Here is a 15717-nt window from a genome sequence, read left to right on the forward strand (position 1 = left end):
TTTTTAAAGTTGAAGGACAGTTAAGTATCTTTAAATGCTGATAGGAAAGAGCTGGCAGACAAGGAGAGAGAGAAAAATGAGGTAGCTATGAGATAAGATCCTAAGCAGAGGGAAAGGAGTGGTCCTTAGAATGTAGGATGATATCTCTCATGTTGTAACAGAAGGGAAGGAGGAAAGAAGGCTGCAGACGCAGGTGAGTTGGAGGTTTGATGATATGAAGTTGACAGAGTTCTGTTTTTCTCCATGACCTAGGAAATATGGTCATTGGCTTACTGCAAGGGAAGACAGGGAATAGTAAGAAAAGAGTGTATTTGAAACCTCAGACTAGAAGAAACTGCTGACTAGGGATACCATATGATTCCCAGGCAATACTGAGGTTCCCCATAACCCCTCAGCAGTTCAGGGGAATTGTTCTGGATTGACTTAGCCTTGGGATTTAGGATAAGTGTGAGGGAGTGGCTAAAATTGTGGACTACAGGTCTGATCTGGTTATGGAGAAAAGTGTTCAGCCACAGGCTGAACCTGGAGGTCCCAGTGAAATTGGAGGTCCCAATGAAATTCTCCAATAATCTGGAGTTCTCCAGTAACTTGGAGGTCCGAATGAAATTCAAACAGGTGGAGAAATGTTGACAATGTCAGTAAATAAAAGGTTGTGATAAGAAAGTAGCATGAGACTTAAGATAAAGTAGACTATAAACCAAAGTCTTTGATGAATATGGGAGAGTGCCTGGAACTCAGTGGTCCTAGAAATGAGGAGAGAGGGCAGCATGGCTAAATCTGGTGGTGGTGGTAGGATGGTACAAAGTGGTGAAGAAGCAATGACATAGAAGCACATGGGGAGCAAAGACATAACCCTGAGGCACCTGGAGGAGGGTGGAATAAACAGCCTCCCCTGAGAGCATTGCAGGGGAATGGGTTCCTGGGAGGAGCCAAGTGTGAGTTCAGGGAGGAGCCAGATATGAGGGTGGGAGGGGGCTGTTCTGACAATCAAGATGGGACAGATGAGAGGGACAGGACCAGTGGGCAAGCTGTCACCTCTCTGTGGTTATGTCCACTCTTATAAGAGTATAAATACTTCCTGAAGAAGAATGAGAAGATGGAATTCCCCATTGGATCCCTCGAAACTAACAACTTCCGTCGCTTTACTCCGGAGTCACTGGTGGAGATAGAGAAGCAAATTGCTGCCAAGCACGCAACAAAGAAAGTCAGAGAGAAGCATAGGGAGCAGAAGGACCAAGAAGAGAAGCCTCGGCCCCAGCTAGACTTGAAAGCCTGCAACCAGCTGCCCAAGTTCTATGGTGAGCTCCCAGCAGAACTGATCGGGGAGCCCCTGGAGGATCTAGACCCCTTCTACAGCACACACCGGGTAAGAGCTACCAGTAGGAATGTCTGCTCTCAGCTCTTGGAGAGGAAGTCTCGGTCCCACCCAGCCCAGGAAGTCCTCCTGAGCCCTGGGTGATGTGGCAGTCTGCTAAAGATTCCATTAACAACCAAAAAAAACATATCTAACTTATTTTATGATCTCTTTGAATTTTTATGACATTTATGATAGAAACTAACTAAACCCACATCTTCAAAAGCAGATAACTGCTGCAGAGCTTTCAGGGAAAGTTGGCGGTTCCCTTGGATGAGCTCTGGCCTGGGGCCTCCAGAGGAGTTCGCTCTCTTTGCAGGTGGAGAGCAGACATCTTGAGGTTGGGGGAGGAGTATGGCGGTGAGAAAGCGGGATGATTTAAGCCAGTGGTCCTCAACTATGATCTTGGAACCCCTGGTGTCCCTGAAACTGTTTTAGTGGGTTTATAAAATCAAAACTATTTTATAACTATACTTGGATGTAATTTGTCATTTTCACACACTTTCTCATGATCATACATTGCTGAATATAGAGGCTATTGATGGGTGATGATGTCATCACTCTAACAGCTACTGGAATGTGTGCCTGTATATTCCCATGTTTTAAAATTTCCTGAGTTTTAAATTTCTAATACGAGATATGTATACACACACATATGATATGTATATATGTGTTTAAGCATATATACATATATATTAATTTCAAATATGATATATATATGGCATAAACAAAAAGGTATAAGCATAAACAAAAGTTATTTGGGGTCCTCAATAAGGTTTGAGAGTAATAATCCCTGAAATCAAAAAGTTTGAGAATCAGTAGTTTAAACAAGAGCTTCTTCATGATAATTATCTCACCTGTGCTATATTTTAGATGTTCTACAGAGCCAAAAAATGGTGAATGCATGTTTGGGGGTTAGGAGGACAAGAATCAGCCATCTCAAATATGGCTAGCAGAGTAAATAAAAAGGCACCGAATATCTTTTTTCCTCCTCTCCCATGCCAAGAGTTCATATCCTCCTAAATGCTCAGAGGGAGAAAACAAGACAGGGCTTAAGAGACAGAGACCTAGAAGGTGGAGACAGAAGAAACATTACAAAACAAGGATCGTTCTCTAGTCAGAAGAGAAATTAAATGCAGCCAGAACTTCACCATCCTGTTGCCAGAGTCCTCCCCCGGGCATAACACATCTTACCAGCCTGAGGATTGGCTGTCTGTCCATTAAAGTACCCTCAGTGGGCTCATCTTGGTGCACTGTCAGTCCCAGAGACCAGGATCTTGCTGAGAGGGTGAGGATATGGCTTTTAGTTCTTGATCCTCTCTACCTCTCTGTACCTGCATTTGACTCTCATTGACCTGTGGTTCCCAGAGCCCTTCTTGCTCATGAGCCTGAGATAATGCCTCTCATGTTTAAAAACATGGTTGTATAAGGAATCTTGTTTCTCATTGGAGGTCCACTCTCTGTTTTGTTTTGTTTTAGACATTTATGGTGCTGAACAAAGGGAGGACCATTTCCCGGTTTAGTGCCACTCGGGCCCTGTGGCTATTCAGTCCTTTCAACCTGATCAGAAGAACGGCCATCAAAGTGTCTGTCCACTCATATCCTTTGCACGATTGCCTCTTCCATGTGTTAGAATTAGACCTTGCCCACTGTGTCCAGTACCTTCTTTAGAGGTTAGCAACAAAGCCCTTATCCATTTGAATCCCAAAAGGATGATGAGGTCATTAGATTGAAAAAATGGCTTGGGCCTTTAATGTGTCCCACACCCCAAAGCAGAGGAAGTGTTCATGCAACACACAGGTGGTTTGGATTCACCTCAGACTAATCTAGACCCACCTGTGGATGCACAACTTGAAAAATGTCCTCTTTATGAGGGGAGGTTTGCTGATGCCCCCAGACACATTCTCACCACGGTGTGTGGTCCACTTTCCCCACAACACAACAGGCAGTAAGAGGGCCCGAGCCTTCTTTGGGCAGATGAGATAGGCATGGGCTGTTACTCTGTGCCATAGCCATGCTGAGAAGTGGCTGTTTACTGGGCAAAAGAGCAGCACCTCCCAGAGGGCAAGGAAAACAGACCATGATGGCAAGAGCACACATAGTCTCAATGGGACCTCATTGGTCATGGGGCACTGTTAACATCACAAATTACTCAAAAACTACTAGCAGGTTTAAAATGTCAATAATCTGATATTCATGCCATACAAGACTGTAATGATTAGAGACACATTGGTCAAATGTCTACTATATGAATTGTTTTAGGTAGTGTAAGAAGCTGCCTTCAGGGGATTTTGCAAGGCAAGCCAAACTAGTAGAAAACAGAGACTTTGGTTTGGTTTCCTAAGATCTTCTTGGGTGGTCCTAATGGAAAGATCCTAATGACCTGATATCCTTGGTTATCGGAAGGATTGGAAGTTCTTTATCACAAATTTAGCCCTGGCTTGCAGGAGGTTGATGTGCAAGAATACACCTGCCTCAGTTGCCTGACAAATGGTAACCAGCCTTTTCTTAGAAGCCTTCAGTAAAAAAGAGTTCTAACCTGCTCCCTAACTCTGAGGCAGACTGTTGGATTTCTGGACAGTTCTCATTGAGCTGGTAACCTTGGCACAGTCATCTATCTGCACACTCAACATGAAGCTGCACAGCTTGACGAAGTTGCATTACGTTTTCTCTTTTTACATTTTTTTCTTTCTGGCTGGCCAGCGAGAATTATGTTTTCTGAGCTGAATCTTGAATTTTCAGACTCTACAGAAGGATATTTAATGACAATACAGTCTCCCACTTGCTAAATACTTCCTAAGTGTCAATACCATCATCAGTTCAAAAGCCTCTGAAGTAGAGATTATCATCCCCATTTTACAGATAATGAAACTAACACACAGAAGCATTAAGTAAATTATCCAAGACCACGTAGAGCAGTATCTACAGTGAGGAAGTAGGCAGTTAATGGAAAGTAATCAGGGTAATTATTCTCTCAATGTGTCGTCTCTGCTTGGGTAGTTGTTGCTTTTTCAAAATATATACAATTACATGGAAATTACAAATAAAGAGAAATCACAAACATACAAACTCCTCTTTACGGATTCTGGTTGAATTACATCTGGATAAGTAAGAAACAGCTAATTAGAAATAAAATCCCCTTAAAAGAACCAAGTGACCAGTGAATATTCTCTTCATCTTGAGATTTGATGAGTAAATAATTGCTTGGTAGAGTCACAGCTGGACAGAAAAGCTGTTGAGGGGGTTTCTTCCTCACAAAAGTCTGCATTTAAATCTCATAAATTTGGTAACTCCAGCCCCAAAAGATACTAGAATTCTCAGGGCCCTATTATTAATATTTCACCAAAAATATAATTCTAGTCACATTTGCTATGAATGTTTTCATAACTAATATTATACTTAAGATATTACTTTTAAAGGTTTGTAGAATTGGAGACACAATTTTAGTTTAATCCTTGGACTAACATTTCCCCCCATGTGAGCATATTTCTTAATTTAATTGTAAGTCAGCAGGAAATTGTGGTTTAATTAATAGAATTTTCCTTTTCAAGATAGATGTGTTCCTAAGTAACTGTAAAACTAGACACATCAAGGCATTTACAGAAAACTAAAATACATTTAAATACTTCTGCTCAAATTGAAAAATGAGTGTTGTACTCTCTCTGTAGGTCAAGCTTATCTTCAAGCTTTGTTTTTCCTTAGGAAGTACTGTTAGGAGCCCAGCTATTCCTAAGAAAAATGTCCAAGTGGGAAAAATTTACCTTTAGATTCTCCCCACCAACATTTCTTCCCTTCTATTTACCCCTTCCACCCACCTTCCTTTCAATGTCTCCCTCCCCTTTTGGTAATCCGTTTGCCCACAGTCTGCTGTCAATATTCTCCGCTCTAGCTATTCAGAGTTCTCCACTCCAGCCTAATCCTACTTGGGGTCTTCTTCCTGAGCCAGTATTTCACTTCCCTGTGCCTGCCTCCACCGTTCCTACCCAGAAGACCATTTCCTCGGTGGAACTGATCTCAACTAAGTTACGCAAACAATCTGATGAAACTAATTCCCATGAAAGTTTGTACCTCTTCACTTATCTCCAAATTTCTAACTTCTCTTTGTCTTTTAGAATAAAAAAGACGTTTGCCAGATGAAATTTCAGGCCATTCTGTATAGTGAAATGAAGGCTTTGGGGCAGAAGGACATTTTGGAAAAGGGAGCCTGTTTCCTTCTACCTTGCTCAGAGTTTGTTATCAGACAGATAGAGTTCACATCTCTGCAGCATGGTTGACTAGCTGCATGACCTGAGGATAGTTATTTAACTTTTATTTGTTGTCAGCCTGTTTCTCAGCTTCAAAATGTAGTTATTTATACCCACCTGTAGATCAGTTGTATTAGAAGTAATGTGGACAAAGTACTCAGCCTAGCTTAGGCACTTAGTAAATGTTAGTGGTTATTATGTGACAAGATCATAAAGCTAATCTTAGCTAAGATTTATGAATGTAATCATTCAGCATCAAGGTGATCCCAGATGACATCACGGAGACTTGGTGATCTCAGCTTTTCCTTAACACAGGCCTTTCAGGTGGTTCAGTTTATTTATTACGGTCACTATTTTGGTTAATTGTGTGTGCATGACCCGAACTGACCTTCCAGAGAAAATTGAGTGAGTAGATTTGCTATCATTATTGTACCATCTCTTTTTGCTTTCTTTTCTTCCTTCACTTGGCAGTCTTTGTCTTTTATTTATCCTGCCATGCCTCATGTGGCTAATGCCGAATCTCATTGTCTATGTGTCTTTGTAATAACCAGGTCTCTCCTTCTGTGAGCTTTGTTTCATAAACATACATGATTTTCAGTTTCAAGGAGATACAGATTAGTGGTTCTCAACTTTGGCTGCATATTGCAATTTTCGGGGAGATTTTTTAAATGCCTGAGTCCCAGCCCCAGAAAGTCTAATTTCTAATTTCATTAGTCTAAGGTGGCCTGGGACGATGAGTCTCCTTGTCCCCAACACACACACATACACACACACACACACTCACCTGCTAGATGCACGCACAAATGTATGCCTTAGAGAAGGTATGCTTTTGAGAAGGCGTACTATGAAAGAGAGACAGGCCCAAAACTGAGACAGAACTAAGAACAAATGGCTCTGGAGTATATTTAGAAAATAACTCATAAATGAAGCTGTTTAAGTTATCATGCTTCATATGCCTCAAAGTAACCTTAGTATTCCTGAGGTTATTCTATTTCCCTAGGTTGGTGGGTGAAACCCCTATAGTTTCAGAATCTGGGAGCTTTCCAAAAACGTTCCAAATCCACACATCTGGGAGGGATGCTTCCACTCCAGCTTGAACCTAACATACCTTTGGGTATAATAACAGATGCTTTGCAGAGCTTTGATTTTTTTTTTTTTGCTAATCATAACAGTAATGCATGCCACGACAGAAAGTATGTTATATTTTTATTAATAGATTAAAGGAAAAGAATCACATAGTCTTCTTAATTGATGCTAAAGGTCATTTGATAAAGTTTAATTTCCATTTATAATTTTCAATTCTTAGAAAAGTTGAAATGGAAGGGAATAAATGTGGCACATATACACCATGGAATGCTATGCAGTCATAAAAAAGGATAAGTTCATGTCATTTGCAGGGACATGGATGAAGCTGGAAACCATCATTCTCAGCAAACTAACACAAGAACAGAAAACCAAACACCGCATGTTCTCACTCACAAGTGGGAGTTGAACAATGAGAACACATGGACACAGGGAGGGGAACATCACACAATGGGGCCTGTTGAGGGGTGGGGGGCTAGGGGAGGGATAGCATTAGGAGAAATACCTAATGTAGGGTTGATAGGTGCAGCAAACCACCATGGCACGTGTACACCTATGTAACAAATCTGCACGTTGTGCACATGTACCCCAGAACTTAAAAAAAGGGAATTGCATCACTCTGATAAAGGGTATTCATTGTTTTAAAGTATCAAGCATCATACTTAATTGTGAACATGGAAAGCTTTCCCTTTGAGATCAAAAGAAAAAAAAACCAAAGATGTCTGTTCTTCTCAGTTCCACTTTGTATAGGAGGTCTCAGCCAGCATAGTAAAGCAAAGAAAAAAAAAGTGCAAGAAGAAAAAATACCAAAGATGTAATTTACAGATAATAAGATTGTATACATAAAATATCTAACATAACCTAAAGATAAACTGTAAGAATTAATAAAAGAGTATAGTAAGGTAGCTGGGTACAAATTAACATACATAAATCAATTGTGTATGTACACTAGCAACAAATAGAAAATAGTTTTTAAAAATACCATTTACACTGGCATTTTAAAATGTCAAGTATCTAGGAATAAGATTATCAAAGTATAAGTAAGATTTCTATAAGGAAAATTATAATAAGTATTGTGTAAAATTTTTAAAGAAAACCCAATCAGTGGGGAGACATGTTCTCAGATTCAAAGTCTCAATATTGTAAAGACTCCCCAAATGCAGTCAGATGGTGGATAAAACAGAGAGGAAAGGAAATAGAATCACCAAACGGAAATGAGAGCTTTTGTTTAAAGAAATAGTACACTAAGGACAATGTATTACATGGTTTTAATTATAATTATAAATTTATAATAAGTTTTTACTTATAAAGATAACCACCAAGATAAAGATACAAACTCTTTAGTAATCTATATATTTGTAACAAATAATATGACAAACTCTAAATACTGGAAGAATTGTACATCAAAAAATAAAAATCAAATAAGACATGCCAAAAAATGAAAAGGTGCAAAAGTAATTGGGGTTTCAGACCATGAATATTAAATCATTATAACTAGGCTCAAACACATCTTTATTAATCAAAGTAGGAACCATTACAATCAACACATTTTTGCCAATAAGAAATGAGTTTGTTTATTCCTGTAGCATAAAAATCCATGCTTTGGGATTCAATGAACTCTTGGAAAGCATTTTCTGCATCCCGCTGGTTGTGGAAGTGTTTCACCTGCAAAAAGCTGTTGAGATGCTTGAAGAAGTGGTAGTTGGTTGGTGAGAGGTCAGGTGAATATGGCGGATGAGGCAAAACTTCACAGACCAATTCATTCAACTTTTGAAGTAAGTGTTGGTTGTGTGACATGCAGTCGGTTGTTGTGGAGAAGAATTGGGCCCTTTCTGTTGACCAATGCCAGCTGCAGGCCTTGCAGTTTTCTGTGCATCTCATCAATTTGCTGAGCATACTTCTCATATATAATGGCCTTGCTGGGATTCAGAAAGCTGTAGTAGATCAGACCGGCAGCAGACCACCAAGCAGTGACCACGACTTTTTTGGTGCAAGTTGGGTTTTGGGAAGTGCTTTGGAGCTTCTTCTCAGTCCAGCCACCAAGCTGGTCATTGCCGGTTGTCATGTAAAATTCACTTTTTATTGCACATCACAATCTGATTAAGAAATAGTTCATTTTTGTTGCATAGAATAAGAGACGACAACACTTCAAAATGATGATTTTTTAAACATTTTTCCTTAGCTTATGAGGCACCCATTTATGGAGCTTTTTCACCTTTCCAATTTGCTTCAAATACCGAACGACCGTAGAATGGTCAACGTTGTGTTCTTCTGCAGCTTCTTGTGTAGTTCTAAGAGGATCAACTTCGATGATTGCTCCCAATTGGTCATTGTCAACTTCCAATGGCCAGCCACTACTCTCCTCATCTTCGAGGTTCTCATCTCCTTTGCAAAACTTCTTGAACCACCACTGCACTGTACCTTTGTTAGCAGTCCCTAGGCCAAATGCATTGTTGATGTTGAGTTGTCTCTGCTGCTTTACAACCCATTTTGAACTCAAATAAGAAAATCGTGAGCCAAGATGGCCGAATAGGAACAGCTCCGGTCTCCAGCTCCCAGCCCCAGCGACACAGAAGACGGGTGATTTCTGCATTTCTGCTTGAGGTACCGGTTTCATCTCACTAGGGAGTGCCTAACAGTGGGTGCAGGACAGTCGGTGAAGCGCACTGTGCGCGAGCCGAAGCAGGGCGAGGCATTGACTCACTCGGGAAGCGCAAGGGGTCAGGGAGTTCCCTTTCCTAGTCAAAGAAAGGGGAAGCAGACGGCACCTGGAATATCGGGTCAGTCCCATCCTAATACTGCGCTTTTCCAACGGGCCTGGAAAACGGCACACTAGGAGATTGTGTCCCGCACCTGGCTTGGAGGGTCCTATGCCCACGGAGTCTCGCTAATTGCTAGCACAGCAGTCTGAGATCAAGCTGCGAGGCGGCAGCGAGGCTGGGGGAGGGGCGCCCGCCATTGCCCAGGCTTGCTTAGGTAAACAAAGCAGCCAGGAAGCTCGAACTGGGTGGAGCCCACCACAGCTCAAGGAGGCCTCCCTGCCTCTGTAGGCTCCACCTCTGGGGGCAGGGCACAGACAAACAAAAACTCTGCAAGAACTTCCACAGACTTAAATGTCTCTGTCTGACTGACAGCTTTGAAGAGAGTAGTGGTTCTCCCAGCATGCAGCTGGAGATCTGAGAATGGTCAGACTGCCTCCTAAAGTGGGTCCCTCACCCCTGAGCAGCCTAACTGGGAGGCACCCCCCCAGTAGGGACAGACTGACACCTCATTCAACCCGGTACTTCTCTGAGACAAAACTTTCAGAGGAACTATCAGACAGCTGAATTTGTGGTCTCACGAAAATCCGCTGTTCTGCAGCCACCGCTGCTGACACCCAGCCAAACAGGGTCTGGAGTGCACCTCCAGTAAACTCCAACAGACCTGCAGCTGAGGGTTTTCGAATTATAGAATTCGAAAGACATAAGTAAAGGCAAACAAAGAAAGCAGGATCCATGATTTTAATATCAGAGAAAGTGGAATTTAGGTAAAAAAACATGAAATAGGACAAAAATTGCACAGACATATTAATATTAAAGACAATAGTAATCTACATCTTTGCAACAAATAAGATGGCAACAATATTTATAAATCAGAAATTATTACAGTAGGAGGATAAATAAAAACATTGTAGGAATAGAAATTTTCAATTAATTTTAGCCAATAACAGATCAAATGTATTAAAAAGTATGTAAAGTTATAGATGACCTAGTAATATAATTAATATAATGTGTCTGATTAATATATAGCAACCTACCTTCCCTAACAATAGAAAATGCACCTCCTTTTCAAAAAACCAAACATATCAAACCAAATATTAAGCCATGACAAAAACCTCAATAAGCTTCAGAAAGTGGAAATAATATAGAAAATATTCTCTGATCACATTGAAATAGAGTTAAAAAATAATAACCAAATTTAATAAAATGAGAGGACTTTCCACTTGATAATTTTAAAAAGTCTCTCTTAAAGAACTCTTGGACAAAAGACAAACTACAAACTAAAATTATAGAATTTCTAGGGAAGAAAAGATAAAAAACAGTTTAATCAGAACCTAGAGAGTGCAGTTAAAGACCTACATATTCAGGGAATAATTCACAGCATGGAAGCATAGAATATTTATATCAGTAAAAGCTGAAAAGAAATTATTTAAAGAACTAACAAAACTAGAAAAAGGATAACAAATGAAAGAAAGAAGTTAATAATTATAAAAAGCAATAAATTAGAAAATAGAAAAACAGTAGATCTAATAAATCCAAGTGCTGTTGTAAAAATATGCACAAGACCTTTATACTAAAAAATAATACAGCATTATTGAGAGAAATTTTAAAGTACCTAAATGAATTAAAGGATGTCTCATGTGACTGGATTAGAAGATTCATAATTGTTAAAATGTCAGTGCTGCCCAAATTAGTCTATAAATTCAATGACATCCCCAAAAAAATCCCAGCAGCAGCTGTTTTGTAGAAATTAGCTAAACAGATTTCATTTGCATGGATGAAGCAAAGTTTATTTAACTATTTTCCTATTGATAGACATTCACGTTTATCATAATTAACATAATCCTCATATTTTGCCACCACATATTAATTTTTTGGTGAATATCCTTACACATGTATCTTTGTACACATACTATGAGTAAAATTAAGGGATGAATTTCTAGAATTGCCAAGTCAAAGGTGTGTACATTTTAATTTTTGAGATATTGCCAAATTGTCTTCCAAAGTTGGATCCTTTCCATTCCCACTAATTATCAAATCCACTCTTTAGGAGACTTTGTATTAACTGAATTGTTGATATAATTCCCTTTATATGCACATTATGAAAAGTATAACATATACAAATCTACCTATATGGTCACAATCCTGGGAATTTATGTGACAGGTATTGGATGATGTTCAGCATCCTTGGCCTCGTGGAAATAATCAGACTAGATTTTCTTTTTGAAATGCAAATTGATAATAGCCATTAGTTGTTTCCTATGTTGCTGAGAGCCCAGAGGAAGAGAATAAATGTCCTTGGGATAGACTGGGGCTCCAAAGATCATGCTGTATACTTCTGAAAAAGCATTAAATTGTAGCCAGTGAGGAATCAGAAACCAATCTTGTTGCCATGTTCTTAACACAGTCTTTTTCCTTATCTTCCCTCCCTTCCATTATTCCTTGCTGAAACATTAGCTTTGCACAATTGCCTGCTGATAATGGTAGCTCTGTCTTTCTGTGGGCCTGCCTATCTGTCTGCTTGTGGAAGGATAAAGATATATATTCCATTTTCTAATCCCCTCTTTCGCTTGGAAAGAAACTAGAGGTTCTTCCTCAGATTGGGCACCAGAAGGTGAAGAGAGCAGGGGGTTAAAAATTGTTAAGAAGGGCAAGACCAGAACTTTCCTACTCTCCCCATGCCCTGGTTTCAGAGAATCATTGAAGGGGCTCTTTGATGACCCTAGGACACTCATCTCAAACCATATCAATATTCTGGAAAACCTTTGACAAATTATAGCAATTTCGTTGTAGAGAAGATAAATGTTTTCTCACCTGGCAAAGAACATGTGAAATGAAGCTGAATCTACTGCAAATGGGGAAGTGGGTGTTTAACACTGCATGCGTAAAGTATTGATTTGTATCTTTTCAAATTTATGGAACTGTTATCATTTTATATGTGTGCTTTATCTGATGTTTTAAAATTATGTTTTTGAGATTTGCCCAAATGGATACATGGAGACCTAATTCATTCATTTTTTATTGCCATATAGTATTCTGTAAAGATATTATCCTATGTTTTCTCCTCAAAGTTACAGTTTTCCTTTCTACATTTAGGTATTTCGATCTCCTAGAATTTATTTTTGTGTGTGTGTGGTATGAGATAGGCTTCCAATATTTTTCCATATGGATTATTCCAACATTATTTTCAATACATCATTTCCCAAGTGGTTCCTACCACTGCTTCTACCGTGCACCAGATTCCCATGTCTACTGAATCTGTTTCTCCCAGTAATCTCATTGTCACATCCGGAGTCAACACCACGTGGATTTAAATGCTCTATAGTAAGACTTAACCTGGTCGATTCACATGCTCCTCCTTATTTGTCTTCTTGAAAATTATTTTGGTTCTTGTTTCTTTACTTTTCCATATCAGTTTAAGGGTCATATTTTCCAGCTCGTTTCTTACAACTCCGTGGAAACTTTGTTTGGTAATGCACTGAATTTACTTACCACCACAGGAAGAATCACCACATTTACAATATGAAGCCTTGCCACACATCCATATGGCAGATCTCTTAATTTATACAGGTCTTCTTTAATATTTTTCTACAACATTTTATAATGTCTTTTTCCTAGGTACATTGCAATTTTGGTTGCCCTGTTGAATACTTACTATTGCTATATATACTGATTTTGCATCCAGCAACCCTGCTGAGCTCCTTAAAGTTAAATTTTTCTGTAAATTCCCTTGGACTTTCTATTTAGACAGTTATATTATCTGCAAATAATGACAAACTTGTTTCTTCCTTTATGATTCTTATACCACTTGTTTATTTTTCCTGTCTTATTGAATTGGCCGGGACCTTCAACATGATGCTGATTCAAAGCTATGACAGTGAGCATATTTATTTTGCTCTTGATTTTGAAGTGTGTGCTTCTAATGTTTCACTATTATGATGTTTATGAGAGTCTCATAATTACTTTTTATATCTTTTTTTCATTTTTTGTTTGTTGAGACTTTCATCATGAATGGGTGTTGGCTTCTATCGGTATTTTTATATTTATTGAGGTTATCATATAGTCTTTCATCTGTTAATATAGTAAATCTGTAAACTAACAGATTTGCTAGTCTATTTTTAATGGTTCCAGCTGATCATTTTGCTGGATTCAATTAGGCGTATTTCATTTTATCTATTTTGCTAAATGAGGCTGGCCTGTAATCTTCTTTCATAAACTGTCCCTTTGGGATGTTCCAACTCTCTCCTGAATTGTCCCTGAGAACTCCAACTTATTCTTACTTTGTTTAGCAGAGCAATTCAATCTCTCTCCATCTCCTACAATGTTTCTCAACAAGTGATCTAAGGATCTCTGTGCACATACAATTTTAAAATCTAGCATGTAAGATTAATTATTATATTCATAGAATTTCTAACTTTTTATGTTTTCAAAAACAGTGCATGTGCTTCAAAAACTAATTTCATTCATAATGGTTAACATGGAGTTAATCATAGGCAGTTTATCTTGACTAATGTATTTTATTGTCACCTGACAGTTGTTTACACTTGTCAGACTTGCATTTGCCATTATTACTGTCGCTTTGCATAATATCACAATTCAAAAAAAAAGAGTCATCACTTAGAAAGTGGTTTTCTGAAGCATAACAATAATGATAAAAATAGAAATATAAATCCTACAACGTGAAATAAGGTCACAATGTAAGTAGTGAATGGCCTCCACTGTAAAAATATAAAGCATGAATCTGTCATGAGACAAGTGGACAATGGATGTGGATAATCTCCAAAAAACAGACAAAAATATATAAGAAAATGGGAGCCATGACAATGAATAATGATAATTGAATTTTATTGGACCAATGATCCTTTTGTCCTAGTACCCAGTTTATTATCTGCTAACATTTTTGTCAAGTAATGATATAAAGCTATCAAAACTTCCATATTATTTTCCAATAAAGCTTATCAACCCCACTTTTAAACCAATTGAATACCTCTACTACAAGCACAAAATAAGGCTTTCCAGTATAAAATTGTGAAAATTTTATGTTAAAGGTTGAGAAGACAACAAAACTATAGAGTCATCATTCATCCTCATATCAAAAACAAGCACAATTGCACTCCTGCTGGTAAGATACGAAACCAGTTTCCAAATCAATTACAAATATTGTGGTTGGAAAAGAAACAAGAAAAACGTTTGGTATAATTCCTTAATTAGAAGTATTGCATTCCTTATAATGTGACTGGCATTTAAAGTCAATGACTGTTAGGTGTATGAGCAGACATTTTATTTTATAGTTGAACAAAACTATGAATAAGTAAGTTGTCAGCATATCTTCACTACATATATGGGAACGACTCAGTGACTTTTTGTTCTATTTATCATGAAGCTAATTTTAAAAGAAGAGCTTTCTCGTTTAATTAAAAATTAGTTTGAACCTATGAAACAGACTTTAAAAGGTATATTGGCTTATGCACTAACGTTTGTAGCAGCGTTATTCACAATAGCCAAATATGTCCATCAACAGATGAATGGATAAAAAATGTAGTATATATGTAAACAATTGAATATCATTCAGTTTTAAAAATGAATGAGATTCTGACACATGCTACAACATTGACGAAGCATTGTGCTAAGTAAAATAACTCAAACGCAAAAGAACAAATGTTGCATGATTCCACCTTTAGTAGGTACCTAGAATAGGCAAATTCATGGAGACAGAAAGTAGAATGGAAGTTGCCAGAGAGGGGGAATGGAGAGTTATTGTTTAATGGGTACATTTCTGTTCGGGATTATAAAAGAGTTTGGAATCAGATAGTGGTGATAGTTCACAACACTGAATGTACTTAATGCCACTAAATTGTGTACTTAAAAATGGTGAAAGTGGTAAATTTTATGTTATGTATATTATGCATATTTTACCAAAACTTTTTTTTAAAAGAGGAAAAGTGTTAAATTGCCATTGAAGAAACTCCAGCCACATGGTCAGCAAGGAAAGATATCACTATCCAGATAGAAGATGCTGCTCCCAAATCCCAATGCTAGTGCATACCTTATTCACGGAACGAAGCTGGGGGTCTGTAATATGTCTCCAGATTCTGATTTGCTGTTGAGGTACACAGTGGAAATTGTGAATACAAACTGATTGTGGTCACTTAGTGTACCTCTCTTTGGCCTACTGGGCTGAAATGAAAAGTGAGTAAGAGAGGCTGCTCTCCCACACTGAATTGCTTTGGCTGGCAAATAGGAAAGGCTTACACAGAGTTTTAAAAATAAGGAATGA

At 38.4% G+C, this 15717-nt stretch overlaps 1 protein-coding gene across 3 annotated transcripts in view; it reads left to right on the plus strand.

Moving 5' to 3' along the window:
- Positions 1-1096: 1096 nt before the first annotated feature.
- The window catches only part of SCN10A (sodium voltage-gated channel alpha subunit 10), a 91549-nt gene continuing 76928 nt past the window's right edge, over positions 1097-15717 (plus strand). For all 3 annotated transcript variants that reach the window (XM_012510796.1, XM_012510803.1, XM_012510806.1), the window contains exons 1-3: positions 1097-1366; positions 2834-2961; positions 5923-6003. In XM_012510796.1, the coding sequence (XP_012366250.1) occupies positions 1097-1366; positions 2834-2961; positions 5923-6003 (479 nt within the window). The remainder of the gene's footprint in view (positions 1367-2833; positions 2962-5922; positions 6004-15717) is intronic.

This window comes from Nomascus leucogenys, chromosome 4 (assembly GCF_006542625.1).
Source record: "Nomascus leucogenys isolate Asia chromosome 4, Asia_NLE_v1, whole genome shotgun sequence".
Taxonomy (NCBI): domain Eukaryota; kingdom Metazoa; phylum Chordata; class Mammalia; order Primates; family Hylobatidae; genus Nomascus; species Nomascus leucogenys.